Source organism: Podarcis tiliguerta, assembly GCF_965153285.1.
Source record: "Podarcis tiliguerta genome assembly, chromosome: 8".
Lineage (NCBI taxonomy): Eukaryota > Metazoa > Chordata > Lepidosauria > Squamata > Lacertidae > Podarcis > Podarcis tiliguerta.
The window spans coordinates 77,157,167-77,173,780 of NC_139541.1; the positions used below are offsets into that span (position 1 = coordinate 77,157,167).

General features: G+C 48.4%; 1 protein-coding gene across 1 annotated transcript in view; it reads right to left on the bottom strand.

The window, feature by feature from the left end:
* Positions 1–1,124: 1,124 nt before the first annotated feature.
* Positions 1,125–16,614, bottom strand: part of LOC310683491 (hemicentin-1-like) — a gene marked incomplete at its 5' end in the record, with an annotated part of 35,878 nt that continues 20,388 nt past the window's right edge. The window contains 6 exons of the mRNA XM_083453425.1: positions 1,125–3,589; positions 5,456–5,487; positions 7,494–7,546; positions 9,074–9,194; positions 12,293–12,559; positions 13,489–13,761. Coding sequence (XP_083309551.1) covers positions 3,467–3,589; positions 5,456–5,487; positions 7,494–7,546; positions 9,074–9,194; positions 12,293–12,559; positions 13,489–13,761 — 869 coding nt within the window. The 3' untranslated portion in view covers positions 1,125–3,466. The remainder of the gene's footprint in view (positions 3,590–5,455; positions 5,488–7,493; positions 7,547–9,073; positions 9,195–12,292; positions 12,560–13,488; positions 13,762–16,614) is intronic.

The window sequence follows — 16,614 nt, forward strand, 5'->3', positions numbered from 1 at the left end:
TTATTTTTGTCCCCTGTCAAGTTACGGGATCCTAATGCTTCCCCCATAGCTGTCAACCGTCCCTTATTTGGCGGGAAACTCCCTTATCCCAGCGCTGTTTCCCGCTGCTGTCCCAGACTGATGATATCCCGTAGATTCCCCGGGTTTCAATGGGCTCCCCGCCACCCCCACTCGCAGGGATAAGACCCATCCCCACAAGGGTCTGCTTACATCGTGGCAGGGCCTCGGTGAGCATCCGTCTGTCTCCGGACATAAGGGAGGAGGGCGCCTTCGAGGGAGAATGTCAGCTTGTTGGAGAGTCGCAGCGCCCGCCACCCAACACACCCGAGAGCCCGTAACTCCTGGGTGCACCAGGAGCTGCAAAGATGATGTGCACTCGGGGGCGTGGGCGTGACTATGGTGCCATCTGGGGGCTTCCTTCCCCAAACGAAAAGCGGCCAGCTAGCCTCCCCCCCTTCCCTGGACTCCAGTGAGACTTTGGGAGCTCTAAAAAGGAGGTAACCACATCCAGCCCATCCTGCTGGGTGGCAGGGCTCACCCCCTTCTTTAAAGGGCCAGCGAGGAGAGAACTATCGCTCCTTCAGCCGCCCGAGGCATCCCTTACGACTTTAGCATGCACAACTAGATATGCAGGGTCTTGCTGGGCGCAAGATCTAGGGCAGGCATGCACTGTTATGGGGGAAAGGAAAGGAGCTGGTTGACTAAAATCCATTATTCTGGCTGCTGATCCCTTATTTTCGAGGCTGCTGGTCCCTTATTTTCAAATCTGTTAAGTTGACAGCTATGGCTTCCCCCCCAGGGCTACCCCAATACATTTTGGCACCTGAGGCGAACCACAAAATGGTGCCCCTTCCCCGGTCAGGGAAGAAGGGGTGAGTGTAGATCTACATCAGGAACAAGGTGGGAATAAAGACCTTCATCAGGAACAAGACTAGGATGAGGAGACTAGCGGCACCTCCTGTTCTCTAAGAGGCCGCTGAATTTGGGGTGTGCTGCAGCTGGAGCAGTAACAGCGAATGATACATTCCTTGGAGGCTGGGTCTGTTGCCCCTGGGTATCCTTGCCTCACTTTGCCTCATGGGCAGGCCGGTCCTGCCTCCCCCTCCACAATGTACACAAAAGTCTTTTCCATTCTCAATTTATTATTATCGTTATTATTAAAAACAAAATGATTCATCATTTTACAACCAGAATGACAGCCCAAATTTCCACAATCATCAGCTTTGCGTTCCATCTCCAATTCTGCACTCTCACTCAGATCTGAGCGGCCTTCTCTGCTTCTCCTGTCCCGCAGGACACAGAGTAATCATTCCAAAGGCCCGGTGCCAACAGGATACAAGAGGGAGACAAGCTTTCTTTTGTGGGGGTTCCTTCATTGCAGACGACTGTGCCAGGACTCCTCAAGATGGGAGAACGACGCATGGGTTAACTGGGGCATGATGAGCCCGGCGCTTGTTCCAAACACTGCTCCATTGTCCTTCCGTCCTGAAGCTTAACGTGAATACATGCCGTCTTCCAGCCACACCCAACGATTAGCGAGGCCCAGAGTGTACGAGATGCTATCGCAGCAAAGGGGCACTCTCAGTCGAAGATGACAAACTTGTGGTGGTGGAGGAAAGCGCACACCCAAACAACACGACGAGGGAGCAGAAGGCATGGGATTCCCCTCTCGTTCCTATCAAGAGATTTTATGAGGTCTGCCTTTGGCTCAGGCTAACATCAACAGTGCTTGGCATGTCTGCTCCATTAGCTAGAAGCTGGCTAGTTGCGAAACCGGCGCTGATGTTTGAAGCAAAACAGACAACTGCTCGCTGTTAAGTGCCCTCCTCCTTCCTTCCTCGCCACACTTCGTTGAATTTTGCAGTTCGCCTGCCCGTTCTGAGTCGTTTCTTTGCAGCGTGGGAGTTGAGCTAATCTAGAATGCAGACCCCGCTGTCCCTGATTCTACACCTGCAATTAAAATAAATTAATCTCCTGAGACCCCATCTCCCCCTCCTCTCCTGCTGGCTTGAGGCATTATTATTGTTATAGCCTTATCTCACTGTAGCCCCACAACAATTCTGCAAAGGAGGTTAGTCTGAGGGGTGGTTAACTTGCTCAAGGCTGCTCAGCGAGCGTCACGGTTCTTGCCACCGACCCCAGTGCTTTGCCCACTGGCTCTGCGGCCGCCCAGGGGACACGGGGAGACATTGGGTATCTTCCTCTTCCACAAGTTGTGGCTTCCTAACCCCTATCCAGTGCTCTAAGCCTCCAGACATTTGGCACAGTTCTCTTCCATATCTAGACACCATGTAGCTGGAGTAACATGGAAGGGAATCTATTCAAGACGCCTCAACTCACCCCATGTTCTATAGCAGCCTGATGTGCTTAACATATCTGCTCTGCAAAAGCATCTTCCTCCTTCTGTTATAGACTGAATTTGGTGGTTAATCATGAGAAATAGGGTGGTGGAGAGGGGATGACCGGTGGCCTTACTAGGCAGAGGGGAAATAATTATGGCTTTGCCACCACAAATCCTCCCTCCCACCCACCTCGAGTTCCATATCCACACATAGGGCACTTTCAAATTCACATGAGCAAAAGAATAGCTGAAGCCAATAGCCAGACTGCAGGGCGAGGGGTGTTGCTGTCTTGTTGAGATGTTGCCAGTTCATTCTGGACAGTAAGAGGGGTCCATGGGTCTGGTCTGACCCCCAAGCAAGTTTTTATGCCTCCTCAAAAAAGAATAAGCTCAGAAGCACCTGGAGTCAGATGGAGGCATCAGAAGCAAAGGTCCTCCCCAGTCCAGGCTGGCTCTGGACACAGCTGCCACACCAGCCTGTTTCCTAGTGCACACTTTCCCGGATATCGAGCGCTTTCTTTGCCGGTGCCTGGAATCCAGCTCCCTCAGGGAGGGCTTGTGGTGTCTGGAGTAGGCCTGAGGGAGCAGCAGCCACACCGCTGCCTAGCGACACCACAACCCGAGGGACAGGAGAAAGAAGGGAGGTTTGGCACAGCCAGGAAGCGAAACGATAGCAGGATGGGAAGAGAGAGAGAGAGAGTGAAAGGGAAAAGAGGTATCTAAAATGTTTCTAGTTTGTCCCCACACAGATCCGAGGATGAAACGGCCTCCCTCTTGTCATGCATGCCAGCCACGGCAGGGTGGGTGGAAGAAAGGCCTGCTTTCAAACGGTTTGGTTCCATTCCAAACCCTACCCTCAATTACAGAAGGTGGCAGGGCGTGGAGACAAACTTCTGCTTTTCTTGTTTTCGGCTCAGGTTGGTAGAGGAGAACCATTTGAGTGTGTGTGTGTGTGTGTGTGTGTGTGTGTGTGTGTAAGGGAGGGACCGATAGTCTTATCTTCAGAAGAGGCAACAGTTTTTTTAAAAAAACCCCCAACCAAAATAAAATCCAGGCAAATGAAGCAGAGGTGAGTCATAGGGGATGTTTGCACTGGTGAGCCCATTAGGGGAGATTCATCTCTGATCATTTCTTCTTGATTTCTGAGTATATTATGTTGCTTTCCAAAGGCCGGGCGGCCGCTGGCTGTGGCTGAGGAGGGTGGTTGGCCTTGAAGGCTAGTGTTGAATATTGTATGTCCTCTTCACCCTGCAAGAGAACATCAGAAGGAGTCAGAGGGAGCAAAGGAAGGTTCGAAGGCAGGGCCCTTGCCACAGGTCGGCCTGTGGGTGGAGCAGCCCCTCCTGGGATCTTGAAAGGCCCTTCCCCGAATCGCCAGCTTTCATTGGAATTAAGAAAAGCAAACAGCAGCACACAACAAGGCGCAGGCCTTTTCACTTGCAAGGTTATAAGGAAAAGCATGCAATCGATAATCAATCTGTTACTCAGGAAACATCAAACTTCCAGTGATCCAGCCAGCGAGTGTAAAAGTACCAGGGTAACAGCCAAGAACTAAATTCTTATTTTGATATTTTGAAACACATTTCATTTCATTGGAATTTAACAATCTGTGCAATTAAGATTACTTTTAAGCTTACTAGGTTGTCTAGTTTTTGCTTCTGGCTGTTTTTGCTCTGGTCTTCCTCCTCTGCTGGCCAACATTTACAGCTTATCCACACTTAACTTTTCCTCCATGCTTTCCAGGAACGGTCCACACTTTAAAGCTCTGTGTCCAAGCATCCTTTTTTTTTTTTTGTTGATCCATAGCTTTCTGCACAAGAACCTGTTCTTTAAAGCTGAATTGGAGCAAATGGCAACCCACAGAAAACCTGAATGGCCATTTGTTGCGCTTCAGCTTCAAATAGTTAGATTTTGCGGGGAAAGCTCCGGGGCAAAAGAAAGGAGCTCAAGTTTTAAAGCGTGGACCTGTGCCTGGAAAGAGGAGGGCAAAAAGTAATTGTGGCTAAGCCTTTAGCCAGCACCACCTGAGCCCCAAGTCCCCTACCCACTGCACATGAGCAGGTCCATGATCACAGAATCACAGAATTGTAGAATCGGAAGGGACCTCAAGGGTCCCACAATGCAGGAATGTCAGCTAAAGCATCCTTGACAGATGACCATCTGACCTCTGCTTAAAAACCTCCAGGGAAGGAGAGTCCATCACCTCCCAGGGGAGGCCGTTCCAAACAGGTGAGGTGGAGGCCAAAGAGAGGCTTATGAATCTCCTAGCAACTAGCTCCTTGTTCCCCTTTAGGGAGCCCTGTCCTCCTGCTCTGAGAGAGACACATCTAATTCCCTCGGAGGTGCTAGAAGCGTGTAAAATTAAACTCTACGTTGACCAGCAGACTGTGCAGACTTACCTCACTTACCCTGGAGCAAGCAAGACATCCCCAGGGTAGTTTGGCTGTACGGGCACCAAAGTCCACTCACCTCTCAGGCCAGAATCCTGGATCATTAGGGCTAGGATACCAAGTGACCAGAACACAAGGGTGGGGAGAGGCAGATTGTTTGTTAAGCATGATAATGCTTTTGAAAATTTGGAAGGGATCTCAGGAGTCACCCATCCCACGACCTGCTGATGCAAGAAATCCACTACTACAGCATCTATGCTAGGTGGACCCGTGCAGCTTCTGCCTGGAGATCTCTAATGAAGGACAGTTTGCCGCCATCAAGGCAATCCAAACTTCTTGTCCCCATCAAGAACTTGAGTCGTTGTTCTGCAGATGAAGCTGCTGTTGGCGTGTCAAAGAGTTGGGGCTGCTTCCTTGTTCCAGGATTGGGAATGGGCTCAGGAAGCCCCCAGACCCCTCTAGGGCTGGGCGATATCTGGTTTTCAGCGCTGTGATATATCACCAGCTAAACATTGCAATGTACCGATATATCACAATGTCTGAAATAAGGATGGAGCTATGTTGAGGCATTGGCTGGCTTCACGGTTTTCCCCCACATTGTGATTTTTGGATAGCACACACAAACACACACACACACACATCATGATTTGCAAGATATTGCCAGGTCAAAAATTATGAAACCAATATCATGATACGGACTTCAATATCATGATTCCGTCCTTACCGGTGTGGGTTTGGTGTCAGTGACGCCCTGGTCTGAAATGACAGAGACAGGACAGAGAGAGAGTATCAGGGAACTGGCAGGTACAACAGACAGAGCCTGAACACAAGCCCACGGGAGCCAAGCAGGAGACACTGAAAACCCACAACCCTCTGCCCTTGGACCACAGTGGGGCGGGGACTCCCACTGGATTAGCGGAAGCAGACAGGACAAATGGCGTGAGCTGGATTAGTAACGTGGTAAGCAATGAAGGTGCCTGGCCGGGATTTCCCCCTGGGAATCAGGAATCTCCTAAAGGGCCGTATTCCTTTAGGGCTGACCTCTCTGACCATGTGCCATCCAGACATTGCTGGGCTTCCAATGGGAGAGTCCAACAGGATCTGGGGGGGGGGGCATAGCTTAGCTACCCCCACTTTTAGGGCTGCATAGAAAGGAGAGGTCCACCGGGTATGCACAGCTGCTACTTTCACTAAACCACAGTTTAGTGAAAGGGGAGGGGGGAGGCCTAGCAGGTAAACATTCTCTCTTCGGGCAACTCTTAAAACCCCAGAAGCCTACACTGAGCCCAGACTGGCAATCCTACAACATGGCGGACATGAGCAACGTGTGTTTAGGCATCTGTCTGTCTTGAGAGACAGTGCGCCTCCGGGAGTGACGTCAAAGCGCTGCGTGAGCAGCATCCAAGGGTGCCTAGAGGTTCTGCACTGCCCACATGACAAGACCGCCCTCTTGGCCTCGCTGATGTGGTCCAAAGGAAAGCAGAGCGAGACATTTGGCGCCAGCGATGCTGCAGGAGTTGTACAACGCCAACCGTTTTAGGGACTCCACTCTGGATTTGTGTAGGGTTTACTCCCGAGTCTGTTCTTCTCCAGAAGATATCCCACAAGGCAGCAGAGCTTTAGGATCAGAGTTTGCCTTCTCCTAAATGGGCTCCTGTCCCACCTGCCCCTCACAGGAACTGCCTTCTTGACCATTGGACCCGCTTTTGATATCGTCTGCTCCATCTGCCAGAGTCTGTCTTCGCATGCCGGGGAAAGTCCCTAGCTCACTGAGGGTGTGAGATCCATTGGCTACCCTCACCTGGTTTAGCCGGCCAGCTGAAGCTGTTTCCAGGGTGTGGTTGCTGTCACCTGCTGACACCTTCTAGGAGCCCCAGGTGAGAGCTGAATGCAGGGTGGGGACCAAAGGTGAGCAAGGTAACAGTCCATCAGCTGGACAGGTGGGACAGGAGTGGGGATGTGTGTGTGTCCCCTCCTCACCCCAGTCTTTTCCCCATCTCACACCCTTCCCCCTTGCTCCAGCCCCACCTGCTGCATCTTCCTACCTGTGCTGAGTCCACCTGAGCACTCCAAGGCCAATGTAGGGAGTAGAGGAAGGGAGCCACCTGCTTCCACCCTCACCCCTCAATTCTTCACTTCCGTTCCTTGCTTCGCACCAAAGCCCAAGCATGATTAAAGAGGCAGGCAAAGAACGGTCTTGGATAGACTTGATTCCAGGAAAATTACGGTGGCGGTGCAGAGGGCAGAGATAGACGTTCTCTGGAGAGACCAGTCTGGCGAGCTCCATCACCTCCTGCAAGTCCCCTCTCGTAAGCTTTTCCACCACCAGGCTGGCTACAGAGCCACAGCAGGAATCCCAAAAAGATGATGAAGGGGTTTTGTGGGGTGGGCGGAGAGGGAGACAGGAAGATACCCACACTCCACAGAAAACAGCAGCTTCCTTTCCCCTCCCCAGGAGGGGTTAGGGAAGAGATTCCCCCAGCCAGTCTCTTGGAAATGGGAGCTGGAGCAGCTGTGAAGTCCTTTCTCCCCGTTCCCATGAAACGGATTATGCAGGAGTTTCCCATGATGCACCTGGGTTGGGGATGGAGCGGTCCTACTTGCCCATGCTTTGGCACAGAAGTGCATGGGAAGGCCATCTACCTTCTTCGTGAACTATAAAGGCTCAGCTTAAACGGGGTGATGGTGGCCGGGGAGAGTAACATAGAGCACACAACATGCGTCACACAGACCCCGGCCCAGCCCGTTGGGCTGATACTTACTGCGGCCGGGAGCTGAGGGTATGTTTCCATTAGATGAGTGTTGTTCCGTCCTCCTAGGTAAACAGCAGACACTGTTTGATCCTATAGCAAGCAGGGGGTCTCTCCCCCAACAACAGAACCAGTACATTACCCCTCGTCCTATACTAGTGACCAGTCACGTGAAATAATAAATCTCATTCGCTTTCTTTGTGCCACATAGCCATCCATCCAATTTTTATCTTGCCCTTGGCCACACCAGTGGTGGTTTCCAAACTTTCTACACTGACAGAACCTTCCCTGTATTGACCTGCTTGCAAAGGGAACCCTCATGTGCCAGCAAAGGAAACCCCGGTAAATTGCAGGGAATTCTGGGACACGTTCTAAAGAGCATACTCAGTTCACAGGCAACCTCCGGCCCTTCAGATGCTGTCGGACTACATCTCCCATGATTCCCAGCTAATAGGGCAACTAGTCAGGGATGGTGTAAGCTGTAGTCCAACAACATCTACAGAGTTGAAGGGTCCTCAACTGGTCATAAAAGGGCACTGGCAAGGCCTTGGGGGAGGGCTCCCTGTTTCCCTGTGTGAACTGAGAATAGGCCTAGGGCACACCCCTATGTGGTTACGAGCAAAAACCAGTAGCCATGGGCCAGCCTTGTTTTGTCTTGCCTATGGCAAGTATTGGAGATGATCTGAAGACCCCCCCCCAGTCTCTCTGTCTTTCAGACACGCCCCCCGACCTTTATACGTCTGTTCCGAGTTCAGGAGACGAATTTTCTCCTCCCGTGAACACCGTCAGTCTTTGAAATTTTGCCACTATCATCATCCTACCTCACCCCTTACGATCTCCCCACTTACATATGTATTTGACTTTTCAGGGTCCCAGATAGCTGAAAGTTTGGCAGGTCCATACTTAATATTGTTGCCTAAACATGTCATCAACAATGCTTAAGACTTAACACTTTTAAAAAAGGGTCTATCCAATCATAATTATCCATTCGCTCCATATGTGTGTTTTAAACTTTTTGAATGCTTTTAGTGGTTTCACTGTATGATTTTATGCTTTTATTGCTGTACACTGCTTTGATAAATTTGTTATATTACAGCAGTATACACATATTTGTTATAATAAATAAATGTATTTATAAATCAAGAAATAAAATGTGTGTGCTTTTGGAGTCACCAGATTCAACAGAGGGCAGGCCTTCTGTGTCTTTTGACAGGCTGTACAGAAGCGGGGAATTTCAGCCGCTGCAACTTATTCAAGTTCTTTCCAAGTGTCACAGTGGAAGCAGAAGTTTCTTCCCCTGCCCCATCTTGAATCTGGCAATCCGGGTTAGTGTCTGTGCTTTGGCTGGGAGGCATGAGCAGCAGGACACACTTGGTTCTTCCAAGAGATGTGGAAGACAGGGCTCCGACCCAGGCTGGAGAGACAGGAAAGACACCCGCACCCCCGAGACAGCCTCAAACCCCGAGCGTGAGCAGAGAGACCAATCAAACCAGGTAAATAGAGCAGGAAGGTCCTAGAGAAGCTGGGGAGATGGTAAATTCAGATGGCAAATAGGGAACCCCAATCCAAGATGAACGGGATGGCAAACTTACCCCAAGGCAGTCTTGGTGAACAGGAAATATCCCAGACCTCCAATGAGTGCTACTCCAAGCACACAACCTATGACAATTCCAACAATTTGTCCTGGACTGAGTCCCGGACCTGGAGTTGATTCTGGAAGAGGGGAACAAGAGGAACCGTGAACTTTAGAAAGTACAGTATACACTAGTGGCCAAAATTATGGAAACCTTTTGGGAAAAGTGTATTTCTGAGATGAGATGTCTCATAACACCATTTTTTTTTGGGGGGGAGTAAGACCATAAAATTATATATCAATGGAAAGATAATTTAATGAAGAGTGTAATGCAACCACGTTTGTTCAATTATCTGTATTCTATCAAACGTTATAGCCAAATAACCAGAAAAAGGAAGCACAACATGCTTAGGTTGATATGCAGAAGTCCCCCCCCCCCAGCAAAGAAAACCAACTCTATGACTGTAATGCCCCTTTCCCTTTACTAAATCATTCTTTTGGAACCTCTATCCAAGGTTGCCACCTGTTGATTCATTTTAGCGTCCCTAGCTCCTGTGCCTTCAACGTCACTCTGACAAACAGAAATTCAGACAGTGGACTTTTTAATGGCATGGAGGTAAGTGGTGATGGTGGGGAAAACTTCACCAGCTTGTTTTCTGCATGGTCTGACTACTGTTAACAAAGCAAAGGGGCAGGAGTGAAAAAAACAGGAGGCAACTTTACCCCAGGTGTGGTATGGGTGCAGCGAGGCTTCTCAAGCTTTCACTTCATATCCTCTTTCCCCACAAGCGCTGGCCTTAGGATTAATTTTAAAATAAATTCTACAACACTTTTCATTTGCTGTAATAGCAAAACGGTTCACAACCCAGAAACCTTATGGGATTCAACAAAACCAGAAAAATCAGCCAAGTACTAGAGGTCAGGCAAGGCCAGGGCAAAGAGACAGATCTTTAACGGCTGGCAAAAGCAGCCAGGCTGGCCTAATAGGGAGAGTGAGCAGTCCACACGGTAGGAGCCACAACAGACAAGGTCCTGTCGACTCTTATGAATGTAACCTTCATAAAGGTCTGATATGGTTAGGGGGTTCCCATCTTTAGGCCATAGTGACATGGGCAGCCTATTCGGGAGGAGGAAGTCCTGCAAATATCCTCATCCCAAGCTCTATAGGGCTTTGTAAATTGAAACAGTGCAGTCCCTAACCATATCTACTCAGAGGTTATTCAAGTTGGTCTGCTCTCCTACCAGGAGCTAAGTCATGGTTTGACTTAGCGTTTTGTGTGTACCTGGGCTGGTGGTTTCTCTCACTCCAAACAAACCCAGGGGCTGTAGCCAAGGTTGGCTCTTGGCTTACAGCTTGTGGTTTGCTTGAGGAAGACAAGTCACGAGCCTGGGTTTGGACCATGAGCTACGACAAACCATGGCTTAGCTCTAGATAGTGTTGAGTAGGGTTGCCATATGTTTGGAATTTCCTGGACATTGCCAAAAAAAGCTCAACAACTCTTGAAATATGGCAACCCTAGTATTGAGCAACCCACACGCTTGCTCATTAATACTTAGTCATACTTTGACTTAGCGTTCCGTGTGAAACACACTACGGTCAAATGATTTTGGAGCCCTCTGATGCACACTCACAGGAGAAGAAGGGAATCTGTTTCTGGTTCATATTATTCTATGACTATTATTATTATTATTATTATTATTATTATTAATCCGTCCTTCACCCTACAGTCCCAGGATGGATTACAACAATTTAAAACACAACATTAGATACAGTTTAAAAACTTACAATTGCTAAAAGCACAATCACAAAAAAACGATTTAATAAAAACAACAATATCTAATAAAAAGCAATATACAGCTGCTTATATTACACTTAGGTTTCCAATCTTTCTGCATCTTAAAGGCCGTTTCTTATTTGCTTCAAATTTGCAGCTCTAAGCTGAGAGGTTGGGTCGCATTTTGGTCTGATGCATGCAAGAGGAAGAAGCTGTTGGACTTTTCAAACGCCGAGAACGAAAGATGAAAATTAACAAACATCTAAATTTGTTCCTGTAACCAGGGGGTTGGTAGTGAGTCAATATTAAACAAATTCACGCCATGCCTATGGATGATGCTAAGCAAACAAATCGGCAAACCAGAACCACCACAAGAAATAGGGTTCTCAGGCTGCAGCACAGAGAGCAGCTCTGTACCTTGCAAACCAGTGGGTCTCTTCACACATCACATGCACAGGGGCAACACAGATACAAAGGGTGTGTGGAGGCTCCATCCCAGGTGACCTGTGGCTCCTCCTGTGTGGAGGGACAACTTCTGGAGCAGCAGCCCTTTCTACCCATGTGGGCTCCCTAAGGGATTTAGAATGTGGGAAGACCAGGTGTATAAAGCAACGTGGGTAGCCCCACAAGAAGAATAAAAAAACCCATGCCTTGCACTTGCTGCACCCCTTCTACAATGCCTAGGCAACCTGTATCATTTTCATACTTCTGAACAGCTTCTAAACCAATGTCCACACATCTCCGGATCATCATTCCTACTCCAAGAGAAAACATCTCGCTGCATAAAACCCTTAATACTAAAGGCTACAGAAATTTGCCACAAAGTTTTTTCCTAGCATTCAGGTGCAAGAATAGATAACAAGGTCTGCCTCTTCTGTTTTTTAACCCTGGCCCTGCGTAATCTGTGCCTTTAAACTGCAGTCGGACACCCAGAAACCCAGCAGGTGAAGATTTTGCTAGTAAAGAGCTGCAACAATGCAGGGTGGGGAAAACCGAAGCTATTACGTTTTCAGGCTGTAGTTAAAGTTTAATTTTTTTAACGCAGTTTATTGTTTGATTATATCTTATCTTGCTTGTTGTGTTTTATTTTGTGACACTGTTAATAGTTCTGCGTGGCCATTTCGCCTAGAAAGGCAGGGTGTACGTTTTTTTAAATAATGAAAGGCGCAGGAGCAAGGGAAAGCCTAAACAAGACCTTTGGGTTGGATCCAGTTCCACCTAGTTCCACTGAGATCACGGGGAGTTGTCAGGATGAACTCACTCAACTGGTTTCAATGAGATCTTGGTGCAGCTGACTTTAGATACCACCCTTTTCTGCCCACAAAAAGAGTCAGTTGCGTCCTCCTCTGTTAATTCCACTCGGATTGGCCACATTTCCAAATAACCAGGTCCAGGGGGAGACTGTGGGACATTCAAAATGCTGGTGGGACAAGAGACAAATGTGGGCTTGTCAAGGGACTCACCCTGCGTTGTCAATTTCACATTGACAGATGCGGAGGCCAGCTTCTTAACGACGCTGTTGTAACCCTGGCAGGTGTAATTGCCTCCATCTTCCCAGGCTGTTAAGTCTGTGCTGAAGGTGTTCGCAGTCACATTCATATTAGTATTATTGAAAAACCACCGAAACTGGGCTTCGGGTAGGGACTCTGCAGCACACAGCAGAGCCAAACGGGAACCTAGTTTTAGAGTTATCATTCCTGTTTGGTTCAGCCTAACGTTATTTGGCCCATCTAGAAAGGAAAGCAAGTAGAATCAGGACCAAGGGGTGGAAACAGGGGCGAGGTGCGTTTGTGTCGTCCTGCCCCCCTGTGTGTAAAGGTAAAGGTAAAGGGACCCCTGACCATTAGGTCCAGTCGTGACCGACTATGGGGTTGCGGCACTCATCTCGCTTTACTGGCCGAGGGAGCCGGCGTACAGCTTCCGGGTCATGTGGCCAGCATGACTAAGCCGCTCCTGGCGAACCAGAGCAGCGCACAGAAACCCCGTTTACCTTCCCGCTGGAGCGGTACCTATTTATCTACTTGCACTTTGAGGTGCTTTCGAACTGCTAGATTGGCAGGAGCAGGGACCGAGCAACAGGAGCTCACCCCGTCGCGGGGATTCGAACTGCTGACCTTCTGATTGGCAAGTCCTAGGCTCTCTGGATATCATGCTCTTTATTCAACTCATAGTAGTGAGGAATCTGGCAAGTCCTAGGCTCTCTGGTTTAACCCACAGCGCCACCCACGTCCGTACACACACCTGCCTCCGTGTGTGTGCACCACCCCAAAACGCAGCAAGAGATCTGGGCAACCAGCTTTAAGGCTTAATATGAGAAAGTGTTCACTGGGGTTCAGCTCTCCGAAGGCATTTTCAATGGCTTAGCTTTAGAAGGCAGGCCTTTATTAATAGTTGAGACAGCATCTGCCAGCATTTGCAGAGTACTTTTCCCGCCTCCCCACGAGCTACCTCCACACATTGGGGTTAGGGAATAGGGGGCTCCTAGCCTCCAAGTATGCTTTGAGCGCCAGCACCCCTTATTTCAGAAAGACCAGGGGTGGGGAGATCAAGGGAGGGAGGAAATCCCCATTAGGACTCACAGATGCCCTCCCTGCCAAATGCATGCAGCAACGGCAAGGAGAAAGGAGCCACCAAGCATTTTCAAACCAGGGTTACTTACATGCCAAGCTAATCTTACTGGGGTCGCTTGTGGCATTGCTGACCGGGTTGATAGCTTTACATCTATACAATCCTTCCTCATCTTTGGAGACAGCAGTTAGAGTGAGGGTTCGGTTATTGTTGAAAAGCAGAGCCTTATCTGGGACAGGGTTACTGTCCTTGAACCAGGTGACGTTGACATCGAGGCTGTTGGAGGTGTTACACTGCAAGGAGACGTTTGCGTTCTCTGCCACTATGGCTTCTGCAGGCTGCAGGACTGGATTGGAGAGGATTTCTGCACACAAAACAGAAAGAGGGTCATGTTTTGTGGGTCCTCGTGGCCCCTAAATCTGGGCAGGGTCTCTTCAAGTGTGGTTATTAGGGAAAGTGAAGCACTTTGTCCCTGGAGTGTGTCAGAAATCCTGTCACTTTTAAAGCCGAATCCTGCTTCTTTTGAAAGCACAGCTCGAGATTGATATACGAAAGTGTTCCAGGAATTACGTACTGAATTGCCAGGGCTGTGGGTTGTTTTGGGCACCATTGCATTATAGAGAACACACAGAAAGGGTGTGTGTGTGTGTGTGTGTGTTGGAGGAGATACATTTTGGCAGCATTTCCAGGCAAGACATCTCGAGGAGGAAGCAAGTGAGCTAGAAGCTTCCTGCAGCTGCTCTCCAAAGACCTCTTCTTAGCAGCAATTTACATGGAATTTGCAAACTGTGATTTAATGAAATTTTGAAATGAGAGTAGTTGAGACAGCGACTGACCTCATGCTTTGAAATTAACAATTAAGTGGCGCCAGCCACTGCTATAACCCAGAGACATTTTACAAAAACAAGGTGATTTGAATTATTATTATTTTTTTACAACCTCTATGTTCTCGTGGTCACTTTTAAGCCCTATTAGTGCTCAATCTCGGGTGTCCGTCCCTTGCCCATTTAAAAGTAGTTGGACACCAGTTGCTGATGGAGTCACATAATAGGGTGTTGTGGGGTTTTTGTAAAGGGATGGTAATATGGTGCGTGTGCCGCTAAGTGCTTTAATGAAGTGTCGGGGAAGTTTATGCAATTTGCAGGACCGAGCAGGAAAGCTTTCCCAGGGTTCTTCCACGAGGCTGTGCAGGAGAACATCCTGGGCAATTTAACCGCATGCAGTGATGCTTCGAGGTTCCCGAGGGTCCTGGGGCAAGACGCTCTTAGTTGGGTCCTCTTCCTGAACAGGCACCATTGCTGCCCATTGACCATTAGCTTGTCTCTTCTCCTGGGCCAAATCGGCATCACCTCTCAGAGAGAGAAAGAGAGAGAGAAGACAAGGCAGTCTAACTCAACCTGGTGCCCTTCCAGATGTTTGAGATTACAAGTACCATCAGCTCCAGCCAGCACTGATGTGTTAGCAGGGGGCTGTAATTCAGAACATCTGGAGGTCACCTGCATTGGGGAAGACGGTGACAGGGTGAGACTGCCCCTCTCATTGCTTGCTTGAAGAGAGCAGGAGACAAATCAGCAAAGAAGCTGCAGAGGCACCTATTGAGGAGTCCTCCTAACCACTAGGAGGAAGGTCAAGACGTTTATTGGATAGTGTGTGTGTGGGGGGGGGGGTCACTGCTAGGGAACTGAATGGACAGGGGTGCAGGTCCCTGACACGTAGTTGCATGCAATCTGCATATGTTCATTTATATGTAGGGATGCCTCTGGGAAATTAAGATGTTGAGAGGCTGGGGTTTCCTCACCACGACTGCACTTCATAATGCACTCAGCCGTCCTATAAGCAAAGTAAAATAAATAGTTAAAACAGTTTTTTTTTTAAAAAAAAAAAAAGAGTGGAGGAGGAAACGAACAGATGTAAAATACCCCATGGCTCAAGGTCCCCTGGGATGCCTCCGGTGGTGCAGCAGGATTTATCAGATTTAGAGACATGCTTTTGATTTTTGTATTAAATCACACGTGTGGGTGCTCTTGTTTAATTGGTTTTCTTGGATTTGGGAATGAATTCAATTAATTAAAAGGAAGCAAAGCGACGCCAGCGAGGAGCAATGGGAACTGAATTTTAGGAGGATAACGAGAAGAATTCCTTAGCAACCCTTTCAAAGAATTCCAAGGATACAGTCCCTGGGAACCACAAGTAGTTACTGGGTTTGAAAGGCAGGTATGTTTATACTGATGAGGGCAGCGCATAAGACAGAGGTGGGGTGGAAGGGTGGTGGTGGTGGGAGAATAAGAGAGATGAGGAACAGACCTCAGATGCACTACACATAGTTGTTATCACTGAGAGAGGTGATTCAGTCAGCCAGGATATCCCCCAGGGTGACAAACAAAGCACTAAGCTGTATCTCAGTTCAAGGGTTGAGCTTTATTGGCATAATAAGGAAATGCTGAAACTAAGATTAAAGAAAGGCATTTGAGATGCATCGTGCGGAAAGAACCTGGAGGACACAAACACACCTGGAATGTCACATTTTCATAGACAATGGATGCTGGATAGATGAGGGTAAATTACCGGTACAAGTGAAAGAGTGGACTGAGACAGCATAAAGAAGTGATTTGCAAATTCTACAGAGCAAACAGATGTGAAAGAGCAGGCTTTTGCCGAGCTCATCTGCCAGGAAGCAGCAATGGAGCTGATGACAGTTCACAGTTCTGGGTGGCATGTGACAATGCGACCAAGAGAAACAGCCAGCAACAACTTCAAAGCCCAATGGATGGTGGGGGTTGGAAGCAGACCTTGATACAGGACTCTCTGAACCTGAGCAGAGCTGTGACACATTAACCTAGTAACCAACCGAAACTTAACAGGAGGCATTTGCACAATCACTTTGCATAAATTAGTTACCCGAGAATCAGAGCTGTATGTACTCCATGTTTTAAAAACAAACAAACAAATGAACAAATCTACATCTACCTAGGGAATCCCAATTCTGCTCCAAAAAAACCCTGAATTCTGTGACATAAAATAAATTACGCAGATTCAACTTATTTCGCAGATTTGCACAATTTAGCCTTTCATTTGTATTGGTCTGCATAATCTCTTGGTTCATGTTTTCCTGTGTAAGGGCAAACCCCAGGCATTGGCAACCATTCTTTTAGTGACCTCCCTGGCTTCTGAAATTTCAGCAACTATCTACCAAACACTCCCAGACATATTGTTGCAG